Source organism: Protobothrops mucrosquamatus, unplaced genomic scaffold (genome assembly GCF_001527695.2).
Source record: "Protobothrops mucrosquamatus isolate PMUCROS unplaced genomic scaffold, P.Mucros_1.0 scaffold1819, whole genome shotgun sequence".
Classification (NCBI taxonomy): Eukaryota; Metazoa; Chordata; class Lepidosauria; order Squamata; family Viperidae; genus Protobothrops; species Protobothrops mucrosquamatus.
The window spans coordinates 254,128-278,619 of NW_015387953.1; the positions used below are offsets into that span (position 1 = coordinate 254,128).

The 24,492-nt window shown below is 43.6% G+C and overlaps 1 protein-coding gene and 1 non-coding gene across 2 annotated transcripts; one reads left to right on the forward strand and one right to left on the reverse strand.

Annotated features, from left to right (window-relative positions):
* Positions 1-3,823: 3,823 nt before the first annotated feature.
* Positions 3,824-18,695, reverse strand: SLC28A2 (solute carrier family 28 member 2). The gene is made up of 16 exons (XM_015823271.1): positions 18,627-18,695; positions 16,472-16,610; positions 15,344-15,533; positions 14,511-14,652; positions 13,624-13,737; positions 12,281-12,358; positions 12,022-12,102; positions 11,208-11,288; positions 10,387-10,512; positions 9,386-9,516; positions 8,717-8,885; positions 7,517-7,714; positions 6,484-6,565; positions 6,148-6,246; positions 5,759-5,870; positions 3,824-3,932 (listed from the first exon to the last, which is right to left on the reverse strand). The coding sequence occupies exons 1-16, from the start codon at positions 18,693-18,695 to the stop codon at positions 3,824-3,826; spliced, it is 1,920 nt and encodes a 639-aa protein (XP_015678757.1).
* Positions 18,696-23,324: 4,629 nt separating this feature from the next.
* Positions 23,325-23,396, forward strand: TRNAH-GUG. The gene has a single exon. It is a non-coding gene; the product is annotated as a tRNA-His (tRNA).
* The last annotated feature ends 1,096 nt before the right edge of the window (positions 23,397-24,492 follow it).

A 24,492-nucleotide genomic window follows, 5' to 3' on the forward strand; every position in this document is an offset into this window, starting at 1 on the left:
TGTACATTGGCTCCCGGCTGGCCTGGGCCAGGGCCAAGGCAATGGGGCCGTTCCCTCACTGTTTCCAGGATGGCTTCACGGGCCACATGAAACCACTTTGCGGGCCACATCCGGCCCCCGGGCCTTGTGTTTGACATGTCTGCCGTAGTCTGTTGTCGCTGATGTGCTGAGGAATGCTGGGCGTTGTAGGTCAGCAACACTGGGAGGAATGTAGATTTTTGCACCTCTGCTGCGGATGAACGGATTGAGGCTGGCTTCAGTATGATGTTCTAAGGGTCAGTATGATGTGGTTGCTGAACAAACATGAGGGGTGGTGGACCTACCTTATGATTTCATCAGAACTTTTCCTGCAGGTGTTGGATGGAAAGTCACCAATGTGAAGATTGCTACCAAAACGAAGGGGTAAGTAGCCACGTCATGCAGCTTTCAATCCAAGCTGGGTGACTGGGTTCAACCAGAACGAGACAAGACTAGAGCATCAGCAAGGGGCTGGGCTAGAAGACCTCCCAGATCCCTTCCAGCCCCATATTTTTGACACATAAAGGAAGGAGTCTGCCAATGTCACTGACTAGCAGTTTTTAATCTTCCTGCCAAATAATAAACAGCTTTGGCACCTTTTTACTCAACTTTCAGTGTATCTTAGGGCATAACCCTTCCCTAGCTTCCTTCTAGCGTGAAACCATGACAGTATTATCTCTTGCTGTGTCAGATTTCTGTGCAGCTCATATTCCAGAATTGGAAATTCATGAGATCTTTGCGCATTATTGTTTAGCAAAAGACAAAGATTGTCTGGTTTCATGCTAAACTCTTGTATAATCCAGACCAAGGAATCTGATGTGAGGTAGGCATTGAAACCTTGATTAGCCACCCACAGGTCACTTGTGGCTGACCTGAGATCTTTCCCCAGATGTATCCTTTGCAATTTTCTATGCTGCCTGCTAACACAGAGGCTGTCTCAGATGGATTACATTAATAGGTATAAGACCAGGGGGAAGCATCAATGAATTCCATAATTTACAAGCATATCAAAGATGGAAGGGGAGTGTATCCTGGGGAGTAATCTTCTTTCTCTGCCAGGTACCAAGGGCTGAAGGAGAGCTGTAGCTCCAACCTCCTCAACCACTTTGTTACCTCCCATCAATGCAACCGTTACTGTGAGCTCCTTGCTCTGAAGAGCCTTGAGGTTCCTCAACCTCCGCCGAGAAGCAAAGGTTCTCGGAGCCCCAACACGGGCAGAAAAGCCTCATCAGCTCAGTCCAGCCCTCAGCTCCAGAAGAAAGGCATCTCTAGTCCCCAGGCTTCCAGGAAAGGGTCCGTGAGCCCCAAGAACGCCCGGAAATGTCCAGAACATGTGGCGGAATCACAATCAACGGCATGTCCCAAAGGAAGAGACAGCGACAAGACAGGACAGCTGCAGTGATGGGCAGTGGGGGCCATCAGCCATACACGTTGTGTGTGCCTGAGGAAGGGGACAGGATTGCCTTGTCCTCCCTTGGCTCCCCCACCTTTCCATGTGTGAGGTCTGTGTGGTGTAGTGTTTGAGGGAAAGAGCCGTGCTGATCATGGCTCTCTGGGCAGGTTTGGAACGATGTGTGAATGCAACAGTGTGGTCACTGCTGGCCCTGCAGAGAGTGGCGTCTGTCTTCACAGTCCCATCACATGAGGCAGGAGCCTGGCACCCTACTTAAGTGCCAGTGTGGTGCTGGTTCTCCTTGGTGCTTGGGCCGGGCTTTGAATATTGAGCCTGTCCTATGGCTCTCAACAGGTTGAAGTCCAAGATGGGGGGCTGGACACCAGGTGGCCAGGTGGACCTCTGCTGGGCTGTAATACTGGACTCATGCCCTTGACTGCAATACGTCCCCTACCAAAGGCCCCGTGCTCTCTGCTTTTCCCATGATGGTGTGGGCCACCACAACCCCAGTGAGACTCTTGAGAATTAACTTTGGCCCGATCCTCTCTTCCCATCCACACCCAAAAGAGTGCCTAGGAGAAGAGAGTTGACTTCTCCCTTCTCCTTTGGAGGAGATGCTGCTTCCTTGACGGGACTCCATGTGACGTGGCTGTGATGGTATCTTCCTGCATCTGTGTTTGGGGACAATTAAAGTGTCAAATATGTCCTGGCTAAGACGAGAGGACATTTGGTCAATCAAGTGGAGCTGATGAGAATAACGGAAGATTAACCCCTTCTTGTTTGAATACCCTTCCTGTTCCGTCCACTCATGCCATGTACTACATGGTGCAGATGGAGCACATATTTTGCACACAGAAAGCTCCGATTTCAGTTGATGTTTTGACCTCCACTTAAAAGATCAGAGAGGAAGAGCTGGGAAACATTTCTATCAGAAACTCTCGGACGTGCTGCCGAGTATTCAAAGCAGATTTGTTATATTTCTTACCTGTTAATGACCACAGATCGCTCCCGTTCACATAATAAGCTTCACTTGGTTACTGAATGATTTTTTTTTCTGGATTCACATCATACATCGACCCATAACTTAACCAAAGAAGCTGGATTCACACATCCAATTCCCCCCCAAAAGAGAAAACTAGACCTGGGTTAACCGTAACCAAGTCCAGCCTGTATGAATGCAGTTGTTAAGTTTGCAGCTGACAAGGATATTGTATGAAAGTAGCTAGAGTGTATTGCCTCGGTTGCAGTCTTCCTCAACCTAAGTTCTTCTAGATGTGTTAGGACTAGCCAGGATTCAAAGCCCTGGGAATTCTGGAAGTGCAGGTCTGCCACATCTTTAGGATGTAGAGTTAGGGAAGATCTTTTAGATAGAAATCTCTCTCTCTTGAGCAACATCCTCTGGACTCACTTTAAATATTTTGCTTTTTTCCAAATGTCTCCTTAGCAGATAAATGCAGGCTGTGTAGCGGTTGCCTGCAACCAGAAAGATTTTAACCACTGCCTACTGTCAGATAACACTGCCCCAGAGCTGTCCTTTCCCCCAGAGCTCAATTGAATTACACGTAAGATGGAGAAGTCACTGAGCAAGAAGACCCTGGAACAGCCTATAGAAGATAGGTGCCCCATCAGCCATTCCTTCACCAAAGACTACTGTATAATCTGCCCCAACGTGGAGCCCTGCCGCTTGTGAATACATCTCATTGTCCTCCATCATAATCTTAGAGAATAGCTTAGGAACCCCAAAGAAACCCCAATGAGATCCAAGCAGCAGGGCAGGATGAGCAACACCAAGGCGGAGTGGGTGGTCCTGCTAAAATGTTTTCTTTGTGTGCAATTCTAATTTGAAAACAATTTGTTATAAATATTGCTGCTTGATATTAGGGTTTGAGTTGCCAAAGAAGGGAGCCGAGTCCCCCTTGTGGACTCTCCCCGTGGTGTCTCATCCAACAAACCACGTAGAACCTCACTTAATGTACGGAACTTCTGCTGAAGCTGTGATGTTGATGTAGCAGGGCCAAATCTTGTCTTCAAAGCTCCTTCAGGTGCAGGAATCGTTTTGCAGCCCTCCTATATGAGAATGGTTTAGAAGAATACAGGATTCTTGGGAGAAATTGGGACTGATTGGGTTGTGTAATGCTGGACTAACAACAATAATAATAATAAACAACCTGGGGTTCAAGAGTTGCTGAATAAAGTGAAGCAGGATGTCACCTGTCTCTGGAAGCAGCTGAGACCTTCTCTGAATTTTATGTACTGTATGTGCATTTCTCTGTTGAAATCTGACCGATTGCCAAGACTTTGGTAATCCTAGACTTGAGGACACGGTTCCTTGGAAAAATATGAATGAGGACATTGGTTTATTTTCAAAACAAGTAATTTTGCCACCTGTCAAGTTTGAGGGTTTTTTTTAAATTACTTGGGAAGAAACTCCGAGGTTAGTGGGGTTTTCTCTCGAGCATATAACTCTCCTTGAAATTCCGTGGGCTTTTCCGTGGGTAGACACGCATAGCCACCTCTGTGACTGAAGAGCCAACAGAAATGAATGCGAAGATGTCAAAGGAAGGCGGAGTGGAACTTCTAGGGCTCAGTTGCATTGGGGTTTAATTATAAAAAAAGGTTTGACCATTTCTGCAGAGAGCAACTTTGTGCGATGACCCACTGCTTGAACCCTTCTTTGCATTGTCACAACATTAAATCGCCGAAAGGAGTGTCATGTTTGCGTGATGTTTGGCCTGGAGCACTTTGAAGTAGAAAAACCCAGAGGATTCTTTTCATACATTACAATGCAGCTTTGCATTCTTCAATTCTTTGACAAAACCCTTTCTTTTACTGTTGAAGGTGAGATGTTGCTCCTCAACCCCCCCCTTTTTTTTTCTCTCTCACAATCCTGTGAATTTTTTCAACCGCCACCCCCTCCTTTATTCATCCTCTACGTATCCGGTGAATTGTCCTCTTCTTCTACATCATCTCATTTGGGACATATGGAGGAGCTATAATAACCACAGCATTTCTGGAGATAGGTCTGTGTTGTGTTGGAGTTTAGGGTGTCCCAGATGCCATTAAAAGAGAGGAATCCATTGGAACTAGGTAAGGAACTGTGGAAAAGAAGAGATTAGGGGTTAATAGCAGTAGCACTTAGACTTGTTGATCCCATAGTGCTTTACAGCAGGGGTCCACAACCTCCAGGCTGTGGACCAGCACCGGTCCACAGCCTGCGAGGAACCAGGTCACGCAAGCGAGCAAAGCCCCATCAGTGTATGTGTGGGATTCAGGCAGTGTGTGAAACCACCCCTCTCCCAGTACGCAGAAAAACTATCCTCCACTGAACTGGTCCCTGGCACCCAAAAAGTTGATGGTTACTGCTTCACTGCCCTCTCTGAGCAATTTACAAATGTCGGCATATTGCCCTCAACAATCTGGGTCCTCATTTTACCAACCTCGGAAGGATAGATGGCTGAGTCAACCTTGAGCCGGTCAGGATCGAACTCCTGGCAGTGGGCAGAGTTAACCTGCAATACTGCATTCTAACCACTGCGCCTCCACAGCTCTCCATGTTCTCCAAAATATGGTTTGCCAGTCTCTAATTTCCCCTGGATAATGCTGACATTGAGAATAGGAGAACCCGTCTTGCAGATCATCTCAGGGTTGTTGTTGTTTTTAAAAAAAGCAATAAATGTAATGTGGAAATCTTGTTCAGCACTTGATAGATTTGCAATGTTTCTTTGCGGAAATTAAATGACCGGCCATTAGAGAACCATGCAAGCCACTACAAAGTTGAGTATTGATTGCTGAGCTGTTGTGTTTTTTTCCCAAGGCAAAAGAGTGCCATCTCATGGTCATTTTTTTAAAAAAAGGATTTTAAGAAAATAGAAGACCACATACACAATAGTCAAGGGATTTCTACAGCTGCTAATATTTCTAGAATACAGTTTTCAAACATGGGATCTCAAGGGATCTTGGAAGCTGTTGATGATGAGTTAGACTCAGCTTTGGAAACCAATGCAGGAATTAGCACATGATACGTGTCTACCACGACAAAAGCTTTTCCTATTGCCCTTGACCTGAAGTCCATTCCACATGGCAATTAAGATTTTAAAAAACCCAGAGAATATCATCCTTGGTGTTTACTAATGCACAGAATCAAGTCTAAGGTTATTGAAGAGGCATTGACCCACACATCACTGGCAATACTGCATCCTAACCATCTTCTACTCCCCCTGGCTGGTGGAAAGATCAGCGCGCCCTACTCTCTGCAAAGTTGTGTCGAAGGAAAGCAAAAAGAATCAGGGTTTTGTTGTAGTTTCTTTCACTGTGTATATCACACGTGCCACACAAAGAAGCACTCACCTGCCGAACAAGTCTTTGCAGCATTCATGCAGAGAGTAGCTGGTAGAGTTGATGACGGTATTGCTAAAGAAGTCCAGACAGTCAGGGACATCTCTGGGCACATAGAGGATTCCTGTGGGTAGAAAATTCAGAGCTTGTGGGGAAAGTTGCACCTTTGCTTAAAGAGAAAGGAAGTCGCCAACTTGCAGGTCCAACCCAGCAGACTATATTGTTGCAAAGTGAAATGCATGCGGGAAAACATGAGTTTGCGCTGAGAGAACATGAGAACCTTATACGGGTATGTCCCTCAAACCAAGCAAGAATTATGTTCAACTACTAGACGGAGCTTTAAGTTTAACCCTGTTTCCCCACTCTCCTCCCACAGGGAGGGGAGGTTATTTCCTACCCACCTGCAATGCATGCATTGATTAGGGAGACGGTGGCTCCGGTGATCAAAGCTCGTAGAACAACGCTGGAAAATTCACTCTTGCGCTGCGGTGCCATCGAAGCTTCGTGTTAAAAGAAAAACAGATGGAACCTGGGTCACATGAATGAAATGGCTCTTCTCAGGACCAAACCGTTTTGGCAACTGAGAATAACCAAGCCTATGGAAGGGGAGGTTGGGATGCTTAAGCCACAAAGGACGTAGCTATGGGGCAGGCCATTCCTTCCCCGCCACTGGCAGCAAAGAGTCCTTTTCTCCCACTATGAAGTCTTCCATGTTCCTCACTGGTTTGTTGACTTACTCAAGCCACCCAGCATGATCCCAATAGAGCTCACGTTGGCAAATCCACACAGAGCAAAGGTTAAAATGGTTTCAGCTCTGGGCTACGGAGAGAGAGAGAGGGGGGGAGAGGGAAAGAGAGAGAGAGAGAGAGAGAGAGAGAGAGAGAGAGAGAGAGAGAGAGAGAGAGAGAGAGAGAGAGAGAGAGAGAGTGTAATCAGTGTTGTGATAAAGAATAAATCCACCACCCCTTCATCCCTCTTCCAGTTGGCATCTTCCAGTTTGCCTTGCTCAGCACTTGCTGCTGGGTATGCAAGCAAGGATAGTCAAAGGCGGTGTTTTTCAACCTTAGAAACTTTAGGACAGTGGTGGCAAACCTATGGCACGTGTGCCAGAGGTGGAGCCCTCTCTGTGGGCACACATGCCATTGCCCCAACCTTGCCTCCCCCTGCGACCCCCTCCTTACCAGCAGCCCCCTGGAGGAGAGTCGCCTCCGAGCGTGGCTCACGTGGAGCAGCGCAGCCAAGGACATGGCAGCCAGGCAGCGTAGACAAGACTCTGCCCTCACACCCCATCAATGCAGTTGATGCTGTGGTGCACGGGCAGAGGGCGTGGCCACCATGGCGCTGCTGGGCTGCCTGGGAGATCTGCGATGGGCCCTGGAGGCGGTGAGTGGCCCTGCGGGCAGGTGGGGTGGGGGCAGGGCAGGGGCTGGAGTGGGGGCGGGGCCAGTTTTTGGGCACTCGGTCTCTAAAAGGTTCGCCATCACTGCTTTAGGATGTGTGGATTTCAACGCTCAGAATTCCCCAGCCAGCATGGGGAAGTTGAGATCGACACGTCTTAAAGTTGCCAAGCTTGGAACGCATCGGTCTAAGAAGAAAAGTCAGTCAGACCTTTTGTTAACCACATGCCCAAGGTGCCCAAGTCCATGACTTGGTTTCTGAGATTGCTCCCGCCAAATCAAGAAGATTTGGGTAGGGTAGGTGGGCTTGGAGGAGAAAGAGCAGAGCCCACAGGCTTTCATTTCCATACAGTATTACGACCAGGGTACTTACCGAAATCCACTGCTTTTGAGAACCATCCCACTCGGGCAGACCCATCAGGCGATTGTTTTTGTACGTTGACAATTGCTGGTAGGCCACAAATTCATTTAAGAAGAACTTGATTCCCAACATCTCAGCAACCAGGGAAGCATCTTCCCAGCTCGCCCCTAACAAGAAGGCTAAAGGCATCAGGACGTAGGAGCAGATCAGCTGAAAGACAGAAGACAATTCTTTTAAAAGCTTTGCAAATAAAGTGCTCAACTAACTGATCATGATTGGTCTCTTGCCATCTTTTGACACCCAATAAATGGCTGGCACCTGCCATGGTTTCCTCTGTACACCTCCACTGGCCCTTCTGCTCCTGAGCACCCCTCTTTGCTAAATTCAACAAAGATCTAGTTGAAATATTAGAGTTGCACAATGCAATACGTTTTTTTTTAAAATTTATTGAGTTTTATAGGGTTGGGGATAGAATAGGATCGGGATAAGGATTAAAGTTTAGGATGGGGTTGGGATCAGGATTGGTGTTGGGAAGGGGGTGGGGTCAACATTGGGGTTATCCCCCAATAACATTTTCTTTAGCAAACAGATTATTGTCTGGGTACATATGTTCAGTTAACAATAGTTGATATAGTAATAAGTAACTGTAATAAGTGTAATAAACGATAATCATAAACAGTATCAGTTAATTAATGCATATCATTCTTCTTACTAATATATATTCAAAATAACATACTGTATCACATTCATTTCTCACTAGTTCATTTTCCTAACCATTGGTAAAAATTATCCCATGTTCTAAAGTAAACTGAATCTTCTTTCTCTTTAATCTCTAAGGTCAATCTATCACAATGCAATAAGTTTTGACCGTTAGACACCAGGAGATTGTGAGTGTGGGGCACAGTTTTTGCATTCTCTTCTTGTACTAGCTGCTGAAACAAATGATGGTTGAAAACTGGGCCGAGTGCATACCTTAAATCAGGGTTAATTTGATACTTGCCAATTCCATCGTTACTAGGGAGCACGCTCAAATAGCAGTTGATTGTAGAAACCCAGAACTAGTAGAAGACACAAGGTGGCCTTCTTCTACCAGAGACGGTTCTAGTCAGACTGGGCATGTCACATCCTGATAATTTAGCTAGACAACTCCTCATGCCTCTTGGTGTTTTCACCATCCTGTCATAATCAACGTGGGTGTTTCGTGGGAGATACCTGGAAGGAGAGTTGGGGCAAGTTGACCATCCCTCCTAGCCAACTGAGGGCAGCGTTGATGAATGCCAGCACAGCCAGGAAGGCGATGAGGTTGGCTGCAATGTTGGCCACCAGCCCCACAGAGACACAGGCACCATTACCAGCAGCTTCCAGAATATTCTTTTCCTCCCTGCAGGAATGTACAAAGAAAGAAGGAAATGGGGAGATGATCCAGAACCAACTTTCCTTCCTTCCTTCCTTCCTTCCTTCCTTCCTTCCTTCNTCCCTCCCTCGCTCCTTCCCTCCCTCCTTAAATTTGTTTGCTGCCCATATCTTCCTAGACAACTGAGATACATGCTGAGAAAAACATGCTGAACAGGGTTAGGGCCAATCTAATCCCACTCAGAGGCTATGGAGTTTCAGAAGGCAGGCACTGTGACAGAGAGATCCTGCTAGATGACGTTCTTTAACTGATGGGACCTGGACCATGGCCCTCCTGCCTGTCCAGATAAAAACAGTTGAGAAGGTAGGGCCACAATGTCTTCATTTTGTATCTCTCCAATCTTCCCCCCACCCAGCTGTGCTTGCCACATTGGTCTTTTCCTCTACTTTCTCCACTTTCTCCTTGAAACCTGCTTCCCAGATCCTTCTGCAAGCCATGGGAATCGCGTGGATTTTAGCTGCTCTCACCCGCAGGCAATTCTGATCCCTTCGCAGCTTTGGAATTTGGACGTTTCCACTTCTGGGTAGACAAGTTTGGCCATAGCTAAAGCACATGGTGCCGCCATAACTGAAGCTGCGATCAAAGAGGAGGCATCAATCTGCAAAAAGAATTGCAAATTGCCACGGAAGAGTTGGCAAATATGTTGTTTTTAATCCACCAGTATTAACTCTGGGATTTTGTGGATTCTTTCTCTTTCCCAACAGTAATTTAAACCTTTTCCAGGCAGTTAAAAAAAAAGTATGATGTAAATATTCTTTGCTGTAGAATAATTATATGCTCCCTCATCTAATCAGTTCTAATCAAAAGGCGATTAGCTTACTGGGAAATATAGAACATTTTGCCCAGGCTCCTACAGTTTATTGGAATATGATACTGATAATACCAAGTTACACATCACAAGATGGCCTTTTACTACAATATTCCCCTCCCCCAATAAAACAGCTCAGACCAAAGGCCAGATTATAATTAAAATAAAATAAGATTAGCTTTAAACTGAATTGCAGCAATAGTCCAAGTAGATTGGCTTGGTCAAAAAACGATTTACTCCAATCCATGTCTTTTAGATGTTCCTCCAGTTCCCATTTGGCCTGATCAAATCCCTTTTCTAGACAACCTTCATCTGATTAAATGAAATTTATCCCAAGGCCTACACTTAGGAAAGACCCAAGGACTGTCCCAATACTATACTCATAGGCCATCAAATATCCTGGTTCAGGAATCATGAATGTGTGTATAATCTGCCACGGATGATTCCATATCATCTGCGCAACAGAAAATGATGCTGTGCAGACTCAGTTGTTGATATTTATTTTCTTGTACAGTAAACTCACTCCCGCCATCAAAGCTGGCATCAGCCAGAACATAAAACAAAGAAGTAGTGCAAGATCAGAAGACATGGAGAGACTTGGTCCATAGAATCGCCAAGAGTCAGACACAACTGAATGGATAACATCATCACCAGACTCACCCCAAATGAAATGTATGCGCCCATCACACTACCAGCAATGGTAGCAAAGCCACCTGTCATTACAGCATGGACTTCTGAACGTGTCATGTCCCCCAGGTACGGGCGGATGAGCAGTGGTGCTTCGGTCTGGAGGACAAAAGATAAAATCCAATAGCAGAGTTTTACCATGAAGCCTGTAGACCCCAGAAATATATCTCAGAATTCTGTTCCTCAGAAACAACAAGTACATAGCATGATTTGATGTTCTGCTTAAACAACATACTTAGTTCTGGGATATACAATGAGAAAGAGAGAGTGTCCAGATTTGTGATTGTTTCACATTAAAAAAAAGAAAGATTAATTCATCCGAAAGCACACTTACCTAGTTTTGTACTTCTGACTCAAAACATAATCCAAAGGTTAGCTAGATCTGAAGTCTGCATTTCTTTAAATGTTGCAATGCAGAATAAACCGAAGAAATGTTATATTGAAGAAGAAGAAGAAGAAGAAGAAGAAGAAGAAGAAGAAGAAGAAGAAGAAGAAGAAGAAGAAGAAGAAGAAGAAGAAGAAGAAGAAGAAGAAGAAGAAGAAGAAGAAGAAGAAGAAAAGGAAAGATGCACGTGTTCAGAGAAATGCACTCAAAAGTATGTACCCCCTTTCCCAGCAGTTTTTTCCATATTGTACGGGGGGGGGGGGGGGAGAAAGAAGGCTATTCTCAAATGCAGAAACACAATAGCTTTGGGAAATGAAAAGCAGAAAGAAATCAGAATGGAAGTCTGTTCCCTCTCTTGTTCAGAGAAGGGAAAGTTGAGTTGACCAAGTCAAGAACACTTACCACTTACCATCCCCACAAATATATTCCCCACCACGCTCAGGGATTCGGTGGCTGCTGTGCCCATTGTGATTTGCAGGAGCCAGGACAACTGTTAGAAGAAAAGGTTGGAGAGTGTGAGTTGAAGGACACTGGTAGCCTATGGGTCATTGCCCAAAATATCCTAGATTTAGTCTCTTGCTGATTCATTTGTCAATCTTGCAGCAATGACACATCCTTAGCTATGGGGCCATAGCTCAGCGGCAGGCATATGCTTTGCCTTCCAGCAAGGCCTTAAATCCAAAGTCTGATCCATCTCAATAGGATTGAAGGATTTGAAATCCTGAAGAGCTCCTTCCAGAAGGTCAGTCTAGACAAAGACCTAGATGGAGCAGTGGGGTCTGACTTGGAATGAAGTCCACAGACAGCACAGATGTCACAGTCAATAGAATTAACCCTTCTGCCTGTGTTGCCCCCATCCCGTGGTGCTCTCTTCTCATCAACAAAGATTCCTTGATGCATTTTGAGATAGCATCTTCCATGTTTTTCTCCCTTCTTCAATCTCTGGTACCCCCATTGACTCAGCAAAGTAACACTTTTGTTTTGCACTGCCTACTTCATCATGACAGCATCACACCCCCTTCCTTGTAAACTATCGTGTTGTGTCCCTTGTTTTAGCACTTCCCAGTAGTGGAAGAAGTAATATTACTCTCTTTGGGTACCTTATAATGTATCTTGACCTGTCCAGGTGCCTTATGACCAGATGTATGTAATGATCAATATGCTGTTTAGCTCCATTAGGGAAATTATAAGCTTACTTCTGAAATTGTAAAACTCAGTTTTACCTTCAGGATCATAAACTGCATGACTCCCAAGTAGTAGAGAATGGACATCACACAGCTGAAGAAGACAATAATGGGCAAAGCCTGGAGAAAGAACAGAACAGTGTGCATTTTTATCACAGGGCATCTGTAGCTCTCCAGATGTTGCTAAATGACAACTCCCATCAACCCTAGCCAATAAGAGTAATAGTAGAGCTTGTATACAGAAGTCATATGATTCTAAGGGAGCTTAAAGAGGGAGAATATGTTTATCTGAATTCACCTGAAAGGCAAAACTTTCTTGGATCAGTTTCTCCCCAAAGACAAAGCTGGATCCAGCAGTGGTATAGTTAAGGAATATCTGAAAGGGAAACAATATTAGAAGGAACATTTGGAAATAGAGTCATGTTCATTTTTTAAAAAATTATGGCACTCCTATATGATTCAACATGAAGGATCCCTGATAATTTGAGCAGCTTTCTGATCTACAGAAGCTTATCTACGTCTTCTCCTTCCTCACTAGATCTTGTCATCATAAGCTGGACATTGTCTTGTTCCAGTTGATTTGGCTAATGGTTCAAATGGGATCTTTCTAAACTGAAGCCAGTGGACATGTGACTTGAGAGATAGTGGATTTTTTTCCCCTCTCTTTCAATTATCAAAATATTTTTACTTTTCACTGTTGCAAATTTAGCTGGCAACTTTGGCACCAATTTGGGCTGTATGTATGGAGATAAGCTAGTGGGAAGGTGGCTTGACCATCCTACTGGTTTATGTGTAACGCAAAGGTGTGATTATATACATTTGCTGGCCTACACCATTTCAGACAAATGGTTAATAATAACAATAATAACAACAATAACAATAATAATAATAAAGTTGGAAGGGACCTTGGAGGTCATCGAGTCCAACCCTCTGCTCAGGCAGGAAACCCTACACCATTTCGGACAAATGGCTGTCCAGTTTCTTCTTAAAAACTTCCAGTGTTGGAGCATTCACTGCTTCAGGAAGTTTCTCCTTAGTTCTAGGTTGCTTCTCTCCTTGATTAGTTTCCATCCGTTGCTTCTTGTCCTGCCTTCAGGCACTTTGGAGAATAGCTTGACTCCCTCTTCTTTGGGGCAGCCCGAGATATTGGAAGACTGCTATCATGTCCCCCTTCCCCCCCTTGAAAGGTGGGATTTTGTCCCTGAGGAACATGGGATATAACATCTTCAAACATTACTGTCAAGGTTGAATTGCTAAGATGCTTGCTAACCTCTGTTGCTACTCAACTTGCCATACAAACAGGGGGTGGGAGAGCTCGGGGAAGAAACAGAAGTTTCAAGAAGCCCTCCATGGACCATGAGACCCAAGGTCACAAAAGTAGGTGTCTGACAGAGAAATGGACTGTTCCCATAATGAACCAAAGGGATGTAATTGGACAGCTTGAACACCTGGTGGGCAGGGGGTTATGAAAAGTTGTTGTTAACTAACCAGATTTTTGCATGGGAAAACTAGAGTTGATTTTGCTTCTTCAGTGCCAGAATGTGTATTCAATAAAGATGATCTCTTATGGCACCTCAAGACCGTAGAGTTTCTTCAATATTGAATACGCCAGTCAGACGGTTGACAACTACTATACCATACCTGAATCTGATTGCCCAGCCATTGGAAAGCTTGAAATCCCGGTTCAGTTCGGATAATGAAGATTCCAAGGACAAACTGTAGACCGAGGCCCCAGAAAACAGCCCTCCAGGATACCTGCAACCCAGGACATTTTGTGAACATCTAGACCCATGAGAGACAGCAGATTTGCACATTGGAGAGATGGAAGCCTTGAGGTTCAACCACGTTGATCTTTACAACTCAGTAGCCAAGTTCCCAATGGTGCTTTTCCAAAAGGCAACTGGGCTTTGTTTTTCCTTGAAGATGTTTCGCTTCTCATCCAAGAAGCTTCTTGGACTCGTATCAGAACTGAAGAAGCTTCTTGAATGAGAAATGAAAGGTCTTCAAGGTAAAACAAAGTCCAGTTGCCTTTTGGAAAAACACCCTTGGGACAATCATGACCTGGATGACTGAGGATCTCCATGGACATTCAGTAGCCAAAGAGGCCAAAATAGACAAATATATGATTGGAAAAATCAAGCAGTGCTCAGCATCACTTTAACTCAGACTCTCCTAATGCTGCAGATGAAACCAAGTTCCAGAGGAACGGTTGGGTGTCTTCAATGCACAAATGACTTCTACCTAAGCCAGGGATAGGGAACCTTGGCTCTCTTATGACCTGTGGACTTCAACTCCCAGAATTCCTGAGTCAGCATTGCTGGTTCAGGAATTCTGGGTATTGAAGTCCACAAGTCGTAAAAGAGCCAAGGTCCCCTACCCCTGACCTAAGCCAACATCGTTTATAGACTGCTCTGAGAAGTGGGAGTGGAGGTAGAGTGGGGGGGGGGAAGCAGCAGCAAAAGACAGCCTGTTGTACTGAATCTTGGTTAGATTTAAGATTGTAAGCTAAAGAAAACGATGGTCCTTACAGCCATGTGATGCTTGGAGAAGAGAAATAACAAGAACACCAGAACGCAGAAACCTCCCAATGAGACCAGCTGCTCTTTCCTCTGGGACACGTCCAGAACCAGCCATGTGATCAAACCAATCAGAAGAATGGCACACAAAACCCTAGAGAATTACAGAGGAGGCACATTAATAGGTACTTGATTAAACATTCGTCCGTGATAAGCCATTTATTAAATATACATTCAAGATAAACCTGTGAGAAAAAAAAGAGGGGAGAGGAACAAAAGATAATAGTTTGGGATATAAGAAAAGTCCTTTTCTACTGGGCAGGGGTAGGCAACCTCAGCTCTTTTATGACTCATGGACTTCAACTCCCAGAATTCCTGAGTCAGCTGGGAGTTGAAGTCCATGAGTCATAAAAGAGCCGAGGTTGCCTACCCCTGTACTGGGGCATCAGGCTTGCAATACTTAATTTATCCCATCTTATTTTCCAGAATATTGATATTTATATTCTGGGCTAGAATATTTATATTTTACTTACCTGGCTGAGGATCTTAGGGCACAATCCATTTTTTAGCCTTTTTTTTGTCCACTGTATTCTGTTTACGTTCCATCACTTGTGTTATTTCTTTCACTGTATTGCATTGTATTGTATTTATTGTATTGTATTGTATTTATTCCTCTGTTACCATAGATTGACTGAAAAATCACCTAATCCAACCACCAATTCAACACTCTAAAAAATAACAATCTAATATTTAAAAGAGCAGAATGGAGACTGATTCTCCATGGCTTCTTGCAAAAAAAAACCCCTGACCTTAAAACTGACCTGTTCAGCAGATCAGCCCCTTACCATTTCAGCCACGGCCAGGCCTTCTGACAGCATTTCCTGCAAGGGCGGAACATCTGGATAATCTTGGCTCCCAAATATTTTTTGACTATACTATAAGCCAGCAAAGCAAGGGCCAGGCTTGTTAGAATGATCAGCGCCAAGGCCCGATGGTAGTCCAGATAACAAGCAGCAATGAAGTAGGCCAGGTAGCCTAAAATGAGAATAGCAATAGCAATTAGCACTTAGACTTATATACTGCTTCACCCTGCTTTACAGCCCTCTCTAGGCGGTTTATAGAGTCAGCATATTTGCCCCCAACAATCTGGGTCCTCATTTTACTGAAGAAAAGGATGGAAGCCTGAGATAACCTCGAACTGGTCAGGATTGAACTCCTGGCAGTGGGCAGATTTTGCCTACAATGCTGCATTCTAACCACTGTGCCACCAGATAGATGATAGATAGATAGATAGATAGATAGATAGATAGATAGATAGATAGATAGATAGATAGATAGATAGATAGATAGATAGATAGATAGATAGAGCAATAGCAATAGCCCTTAGACTTATATACCACTTCACACTGCTTTACAGCCCTCTCTTGGCAGTTTACAGAGTCAGCATCTTGCCCCCAACAATCTGGGTCCTCATTTTACCGACCTCGGAAGGATGGAAGGCTGAGTCAAGGATGGAAGGCTGTCAGGATCAAACTCCTAGCTGTGGGCTGAGTTAGCCTGCAATACTGCACTTCAGCCTTGGTGGAGGTGCCACCAAGGCTGAAGGCATTGAACCTCAAGACATCAAAGTATTGAACAGCCCAGGGTGTCAAGTCATCAGAAATCACCACAAATAGGGTTCAGCTGGTCCATACCGTTCCTTTAGACCGGTGCCATTCTCAAAGGTCTGGGGCAGAGGTTCCAGCACCAGCTGGAATACAGGTAGTCCTCTATTTATGACATTTATTTAGTGACCATTCAAAATTACAATGCCGCTGAAAAAAAAAAGTGACTTACAAGTGATCCTTGCACTCGCATCTCCACGGTCATGTCATCAAAATTCAGGCGCCTGGCAACTGACATGTGTTTATAACAGTTGCAGCTTCCTGGGGGTCATGTGATCACCATGTGCAACCTGAGGGTGAAAGACCTACCTGCACATAAGATGCCTAAGAAGACCTTGTGGAATAATTCACGATGAGTCTTGTAAAAACTCTTTGCTTTCGAGAAAGGCTGAGCCACTTTCTTGAATCTGCTGAAAGGCCAATCAAGAAAATCAACATTACAGAACATCTAGAAGGGATCTTGTACATAATTTTGTTGAGCCCCATTTTAGATATTTAATGATTAGATTAGATTAGGTTAGATTGCCTGTATGTCTCAGTGACTGTGTTCTGCAAGCTGAATCTGTTTGACTTGTTTAGAACTTGATGAGACAGATAGCTAAAGATCCCATTACCAGTGAATTTATTTATTTATTTATTTATTATTTAAATTTATATACCGTCCTATTTCCCTTACGGGACTCAGGACGGTGAACAGGCAATAATAAAAATCACAATAAATATTAAATAAAAAGCTACAATATTTGCAGCTCAGGGTTGAAATGAGAGGTCCTTGGTGCTCTCTGAGCTTGGTTGTTTTCTTGCAGATGTTTCATTACCCAACCTAGATAATAAGATGATGTTACTTAGTTTGGGTAATGAAACATCTCCCAAAAAATAACCAAGCTCAGAGAGCACCAAGGAGCCCTCATGTATAGACTGGGCACAGAGGAAATGGGTGGAGAAACAAGCAACTGTAGAATGAGGTGGGTCCACTAAAAGACATCTGATGAGACATTATTATTATTATTATTATTATTATTATTATTATTATTATTATTATTATTATTATTATTATTATTATTATTATTATTATTATTATTATTATTATTATTATTATTTATATACCGCCCTATCTCCCTTACGGGACTCAGGGCGGTGAACAGGTGATAATAAAAACCACGATAAATATACGCAAGTTTCTGTTCTAAAATCAAATTAAATAACAGGCCTGCTCTAAAAATACCCCATACAAAACCCCCACTAAAACACAATCAAACTACGCCAGGCCGGCTGCACGGAATAGATGGGCCTTCAGGGCTCGGCGAAAAAGGCGCAGGTCCGTAACTGTACGTAGGTCGGGGGGTAGGTCATTCCAGAGGGCAGGAGCTGCCACAGAGAAGGCTCTCCCCCTGGGGGTCGCCAGCCAGCATTGTCTGGCCGACGGCACCCTAAGGAGGCCCTCTCTGTGGGAGCGGACTGGTCGAAGGGAGGTGTTTGAATACAAGGGTCTCCCCTTCTGGTGTTTAATTGTTTGTGATTATATTTTCTTGTGTTTTCTTTTGTTGCACTTGCATTTTGGTCTTTGACCGCAAATAATAATAATAATAAACAAGGGTCTCCCAACTTAGCAACTTTAAGACTTGTGGACTCCAGAATTCCCCAGCCAGGAATTCAGGGAGTTGAAGTCCACAAGTCTTAAAGTTGCCAAGTTTGAAGACCCCTGGTGTAATAGCTTAACCTCCAAAGATCTGGTTCAACCCATCATTGTAACATATTTGGAGAGCCATTAAGCATGGCTTTCCCAAAAGACCTTTAAGGATGAGTAAAATCAGGGTCTTTCCATATGGAACCACGTCAGCTTGATTAATTCCATTACTTCATTCTTCTTTTTTATATCTCACTACATTAATACCATAAACTGCTCAGAGTTTCTGGAAAGGGAGCAGCGTGTAAACGATAGTAATAATAACAGACAATATCCAATTGTTCTTTCCTCCTTATTCATAGAAGTAAGTAATCCTATAATCTCAAGATTATAGTGTTTTTGTGCAAATGGAGCCCTAGAGACTATGTTCCATGGGGAAGCTTGTTGTCTGTAATCGGCTCCAAATTGATATGTTTATGTAATGAAACAGGGATCCATGACTTGACAACCCAGAAAAGACAAACTAGGAACTCAGATTAAGGCTGCCCTCAAGTGTTTACAGGGGTTTACACAAAACAACAGTTCTAAGAAGGGGAACATCTGGGGATCTTATAGTATTAAACAACAGTTGACTGTCCAGCTAAAACAACATCCCCACATTTCCTTCCATATTTAGTACCTCCCAAAATGACTCTTCTGCACAGGGTTTTCTTCCAAAATCTCAAGATATAGTGCTTCGTTTCCATTTGTCTCTGATTCCTGACAAAAACACAGACACAATTACCATCTTTGAGAAAAGTGCAAAGAACAAAGCTAAGGAGATGAAGAAAAACTTACTGTATCTTCAAATCCTGGATTTGCCAAGCCCTTATCACCATTTTTAGCTGAAATCTTGACTTCGTCCATTGTCTTGTGGTCCTGAAGCTGCTACCTCCACCTTGGTGTGCTCTGGAAGGAAAAGGTCCACTGTCAGCTTGGCAAGTAGCACCTCAGAGCATCTTCCTGTTGTCAGAGCAGCCACGGTCACACCCCTGTTCTTCCCAACCTTCCTCCCCCAAACACTTCAATCCTATAATCCTAGTTCCAGGTAGAGTGCGTCTGTCAATGAGCCACAAAGATCTGCAGGGGACACAAACCTGGTGAGTTAATCAATTACTTGGCACTCACTATTTCAACTGAGTGTACCGGATGGCAAATTGGTTGGGCCTTTGCTATCACCAAAGTGCAGGTCTTATGCTCAACCAACAAGACTCACTGCGATTCCTTCTACTGGGTTTCCTTTCACATCTGCAGGTAGCAGCAGATCACAAACCAACCACCACTGTTTTGCTGTCTGGATCCTTCCTCTAGGAGAACCTGTTGTTTCTCTTCAGTGGGTCTAATTCTCTTCCCAATGTTGACAGTAACCCTACCCACATCCATGTCACGACCTGATCAATAACTCACAGCAAAATCAATCTCTGCCCAGCTCACTCTCAGAACCAAGAAGAAACCCTTTTCTTACCACTTCAATCTTCAAGACCAGATCATAAATCAGTAATCAATTAACTGCATAGTCCAAAGACCTGATTTATTAGCCCATTAAAGTCCTACTCCTCCCCATTCTCACACACCTGGGAGTTTCATTATATTGCAGCATTGCAGATATTTCCACCTATCTATTTCCAGGAAAAACTTCATTTTTTCCTCTGGGAACTGAGAAGAAAGACCCCAATCCAGTCAAAGTCAAAATCCATTCTCCCACAACTACAAGGAAGGGGAGGTGAGGATTTAGTAGATTGCACGAAAAAGATCTCCAGGAGGGCTTGCTGGAGACTTGTTAGTTCTCCCGAGGACCACAGGTTTTTGATGTCCTTCAGATATGAAACACAGCTGGTCTTAGACAGCAAAGGGACCCTACTCCTTAAATAAAGAGCAGGTAGAAATGCCAATGCCAGGGTGAAATGCCAATGATACCTTCAAGCTAGGGTCAAGAGCAGAGAAGGGCATTTCTTATGTATTTTGGTATACTAGAATGGTAGTGAGATAAGAATGGAGGCTCGGTTGACCTCTAGGAACACATTTGGAAGAGGAGGAGGGAAGGAGGGGGGATGTGTAGAGTAGAGTGGTTGAGAGGGTGGAGAGGAAGAGGGAAGGAGGTAGAAATAAGGAGGAGGGAAGTAGGTTGGAGAGAGGGAATGTGGTCCTGTGAGGCTGTTGAGCATTTTAGAATAGGAGGTTTTTTAGTACAAGAATGGAGGCTCGATTGACCTCCAGGACCACATTTGGAAGAGGAGGAGGGAAGGAGGGGGGATGTGTAGAGTAGAGCGGTTGAGAGGGCGGAGAGGAGGGAAGGAGGTAGAAGGAAGGAGGGAAGTAGGTTGAAGAGAGGGAATGTGTTCCTGTGAGGCTACTGAGCATCTTAGAATGGGAGGTTTTTTTAGTTTGTTTTTTTTTATTAATTGTATTATTGATTTATGCCATAATTGTATGTTTATTTATTTTGGAAAAAAAAATCAATAAAATTTGTTTATAAAAAAAAAAAAGAGCAGAGAAGGGCTAGAATGGGGTTTCAACATGTTCCAATATCTCAGGGGCTGCCCCAAAGAAGAGGGAGTCAGGCTATTCTCCAAAGCACCTGAAGGCAGGAGAAGAAGCAATGGATGGAAACTAATCAAGGAGAGAAGCAACCTAGAACTAAGGAGAAACTTCCTGACACTTAGAACAATTAACCAGTGGAACAACCTGCCTCCACAGGCGGTGAATGCTCCAACACTGGAAGTTTTTAAGAAGAGACTGGACAGCCATTTGTCCGAAATGGTATAGGGTTTCCTGCCTGAGCAGGGGCTTGGACTGGATGATCTCCAAGGTCCCTTCCAACTATTATTATTATTATTATTATTATTATTATTATTATTATTATTATTATTATTATTATTATTATTATTATTATTATTTTGGCTCTCTCTAGCTTCTTCAAGTCATATTTTAGGCAGAGCCTTCAGTGTCATGCAAAAATCGATCTTTTCCTTTCAAGATCTCCTCCGTATGCAGGAGCAGTTAAGGGAAAGCAAAGGCTCATTCAGCGCTGGAAAAATGGAAAGCATGAAAAAAAAATGCAAAATAACCCTGCCTTGATTTTATCTGGTAGAAGAAGGAATAGAAGTAGACTTTGACAGGCTTTCAGGATTCTATTATTATAACCTACAACAATAAAGTGGAATTCCAGTAGCTCTTGCAATGTCTGGATCCCCTTAAAAAAAAAACCACCTGAAAACCCTATAGCCCACCACAATCCCATAATTTTAGTAACCATGTGCTTAGCAGGACGGCTGCGTGCCCTATTGTACTCCGGGCAGTGTAAAACATGCTGATGGTTCAGCAACAACCTTGTTGCTCAGATGATAGTTACACATTAAACAGTGCAAATCTCGAGATAGCTTGAAAATAATCAGAAGGGCAAATAAACTCGCCTGCGGTGGAATAAAGGCCAGGAAAGCTCAGGATGAATCTTCAGCAAGGGGCAATTCATTCACAAACTTTGGGGGGGGGGGCTCCTGTGAGACTAGGTTGAAATTGCCATACCTCAAGATGAAGCAGGCACGTACAGTAAGCCGGGAGGACAAAAGGCAGGAATCTAGTCTACAAGATCCCTTCAAGAGACAGATAAGAAAGGGGGATAGATAAGAAGGAACTAAGTCATTAGGGGAACAAAAATGTCACCGGAACAGAAGTGAACAGAATAACTGAGTTGGAAAGGATCTTGGAGGTCTTCTAGTCCAACCCTACCCCCTGCTCAAGCCGAAGTCCCCATACCCTTTCAGACAAATGACTGTCCAATCTCTTCTTTAAAACCTCCAATGTTGGAGCACCCACAAATGGATTATATTAAGTGGATTTAATATAAATAAAGTTTCTGTTTCTATTCTATTCTATTCTATTCTATTCTATTCTTCACTTATTCTATTCTGTAATTCTATTCTATTCTATTCTATTCTATTCTACTCTACTCTACTCTATTCTATTCTATTCTATTCTATTCTATTCTATTCTATTCTATTCTATTCTATTCTATTCTATTCTGTAATTCTATTCTATTCTATTCTATTCTATTCTATTCTATTCTATTCTATTCTATTCAGTCTCTATTCTATTCTATTCATTCTCCTATTCTATTCTATTCTATTCTATTCTGTAATTCTATTCTATTCTATTCAATTCTATTCAGTCTCTATTCTATTCTATTCATTCTCCTATTCTATTCTATTCTATTCTATTCTATTCTATTCTGTCTCTATTCTATTCATTCTCCTATTCTATTCTATTCTATTCTATTCTACTATTCTTCACTTATTCTATTCTTCACTTATTCTATTCTTCACTTACTCTATTCTATTCTGTAATTCTATTCTGTAATTCTATTCTATTCTATTCTGTAATTCTATTCTATTCTATTCAGTCTCTATTCTATTCTATTCATTCTTCTATTCTATTCTATTCTATTCTGTAGTTCTATTCTATTCTATAATTCTATGAATTACAAATCCTATGAATGAACAAAAATTGCACGTTGGCTTGCAAAAATATTACTTGGTTCTAGCTTTTAGCATCAAAGGGCATTCGAGAAAATGATAAGGACCAACACAAACACATAATCAGAAGCAGAAGAATGATCTTTACACTTTGCTATATTCACTCAAGGACAATGCAATGCAGCAAAACTTCCTTGGAAAATTTTATTTGCACGTTGTAGGTTCCAACTGTATAACTATCAACTTTGGACAGTGGAGATAACAAGATCCCTGAAGTATAAATAAACCCAGCAGTTCCATTAGGGTTGATTTTACGTGCCACGATGTCTGGTAGACTTTATGCTTGGGTGCCACCCAGTTACAAGATTTCTTAGTCAATCTCACAACTCAACCTCATACAGGACACATTTAGTCATTTCTTTCACATCAGTACAGGTAGTTCTCAACTTACGACCACTTCAAATCCAATCCCATGCCCAAGCAGGGGACCCTACCAGTATATCATTCCGAACAAATGTTTGTCCAATCTCTTCCTAAAAGCCTCCAGTGATGGAGCACCCACAACTTCTGGAGGCAAGCCGTTCCACTGGTTAATTGTTCTTACTGTCTGGAAATCTCTCCTGAGTTCTAGGTTGCTTCTGTCCTTGATTAGTTTCCATCCGTTGCTTCTCGTCCTGCCTTCAGGAGGATAGCTTTGGAGGATAGTTGAGCCCCTCTTCTTTGTGGCAGCCAAATGCAAAGCTAGGCAGGCAAAATTCTTAAGGATGCAGAGGGAAAAAAAATCATTATAGGGATGGAAAGGTGGAAAGCGTCTAAAAGCCATTGCCAGCCTCTGCAAGTCATTTAAAGGCTATTGTCCCAAAAATTCAGTTTAGTTCCTTCCATCCTGTTCTTCAGCCTATTCACCAAAGGTGGCGCTGTGCGAGACAGGCATGAATTCCCCATTCGAAGACCCAATGACGTCAGGGAATGTAGAAATGAAGAAGGTGGTTGCCGAGCTGTTTCCCCAGCGCCTGGGTGGCTCGCCGTGATCGTATAGTGGTTAGTACTCTGCGTTGTGGCCGCAGCAACCTCGGTTCGAATCCGAGTCACGGCAAGGCGTGTGAATCTTTTTTTTTCTTTTTGTCTTTTTCAGCTTTCTAAATTCGCATTTCCGACATTTAACGACAAGGAAGCTTCCCCGTGCTTTTAAGAATTATTTGGAAGTAAAAGAAAAGCGAAGGGCTCCTGCAAAATTCAAGTCACCAAGGAAGCCCAGGGTCGAGATGGAAAGCGGGCTCGGGGTCCAGCAAGAATCCGGTTCTAGATTCGGAGTGAATTGCTTCTGAATGTGCATTTTGGGTGCATTTGCAGGAGGGGTCGTTGTAAGCTTGCTGGAATACCCCAGGCTGCATTTTCGTGTTTGTTGCCCAGGAGGTGTGCATTTTGCTACTTTTAAGATTATTTAACTCATTTAAGGTCAACGAGCTCTTAGAATGTCTATAATTAAAAGATGTTGGTTTAATTGTGTAGTATACCCTAGCGAGATGACCAAGGGGGGTAAGAATCACGCGAATTCATTTTGCCCCACTTTGGGGAACCTGCTTCCGGAGACAGGCTGCGTTCACACGTTGCACCAAGCCCTGAGCCGAACACGCCAAACTCTTATCAGTGAAAATTAAGCAACCGCAAGGACCGAGTTCCCCGGCCTAACGTCACCTATGAAAAAGGCGCGCAGGGTTTACTCAAACCACGTTTTGAGTGAACACGCGTGTCTTTTTTCACAAGTGACGTCTGCTCAGGGCTGCCAGTTCGGATTACAGTGCCCAAATTGGAGTAGGACACGTGACCAGCAGGCCTGTTTAAACAAAGGGTTATCCGATCACGCCTTGGCAAGCCTAAAACATTTTTCGGAATGCAGAATAAACAAAGATGGGATCTTAGAGGTCATCTAGTCCACCCACCCCCTCCCAAGCAGGAGACCCTATATACCATTCCGGGTAAATCTAGTCTTGCTTCACTCCAGGTAGAGTCTATCTGCCTGTGGCTTTGGCATAAACCTGCCTACGGGGGGGGGCCATAAAGGAGCCCAAACACGTCTCCGTCTCGCTCGCTCGCTCGTTCACACGTTACTCCAACGCACCCTTAAAGAGAAGGAAGCGCCCTGAGTTCATGACTGTATTCTATTTAGGGCTCGCCTCGCCCCCTAGATA

What these genes read in the sequence shown, in the direction of transcription:
- SLC28A2 (XM_015823271.1), bottom strand. Translation starts at nt 18,695, where the DNA reads ATGGACGAAGTCAAGATTTCAGCTAAAAATGGTGATAAGGGCTTGGCA. An exon ending in ATCCAGGATTTGAAGATACA is followed by an intron (nt 16,611 to 18,626) that starts GTAAGTTTTTCT and finishes GATCCCTTCTAG; the next exon opens with ATGTTCTGTAATGTTGATTT. An exon ending in GCGCATACATTTCATTTGGG is followed by an intron (nt 9,517 to 10,386) that starts GTGAGTCTGGTG and finishes TTCTTTTTGCAG; the next exon opens with ATTGATGCCTCCTCTTTGAT.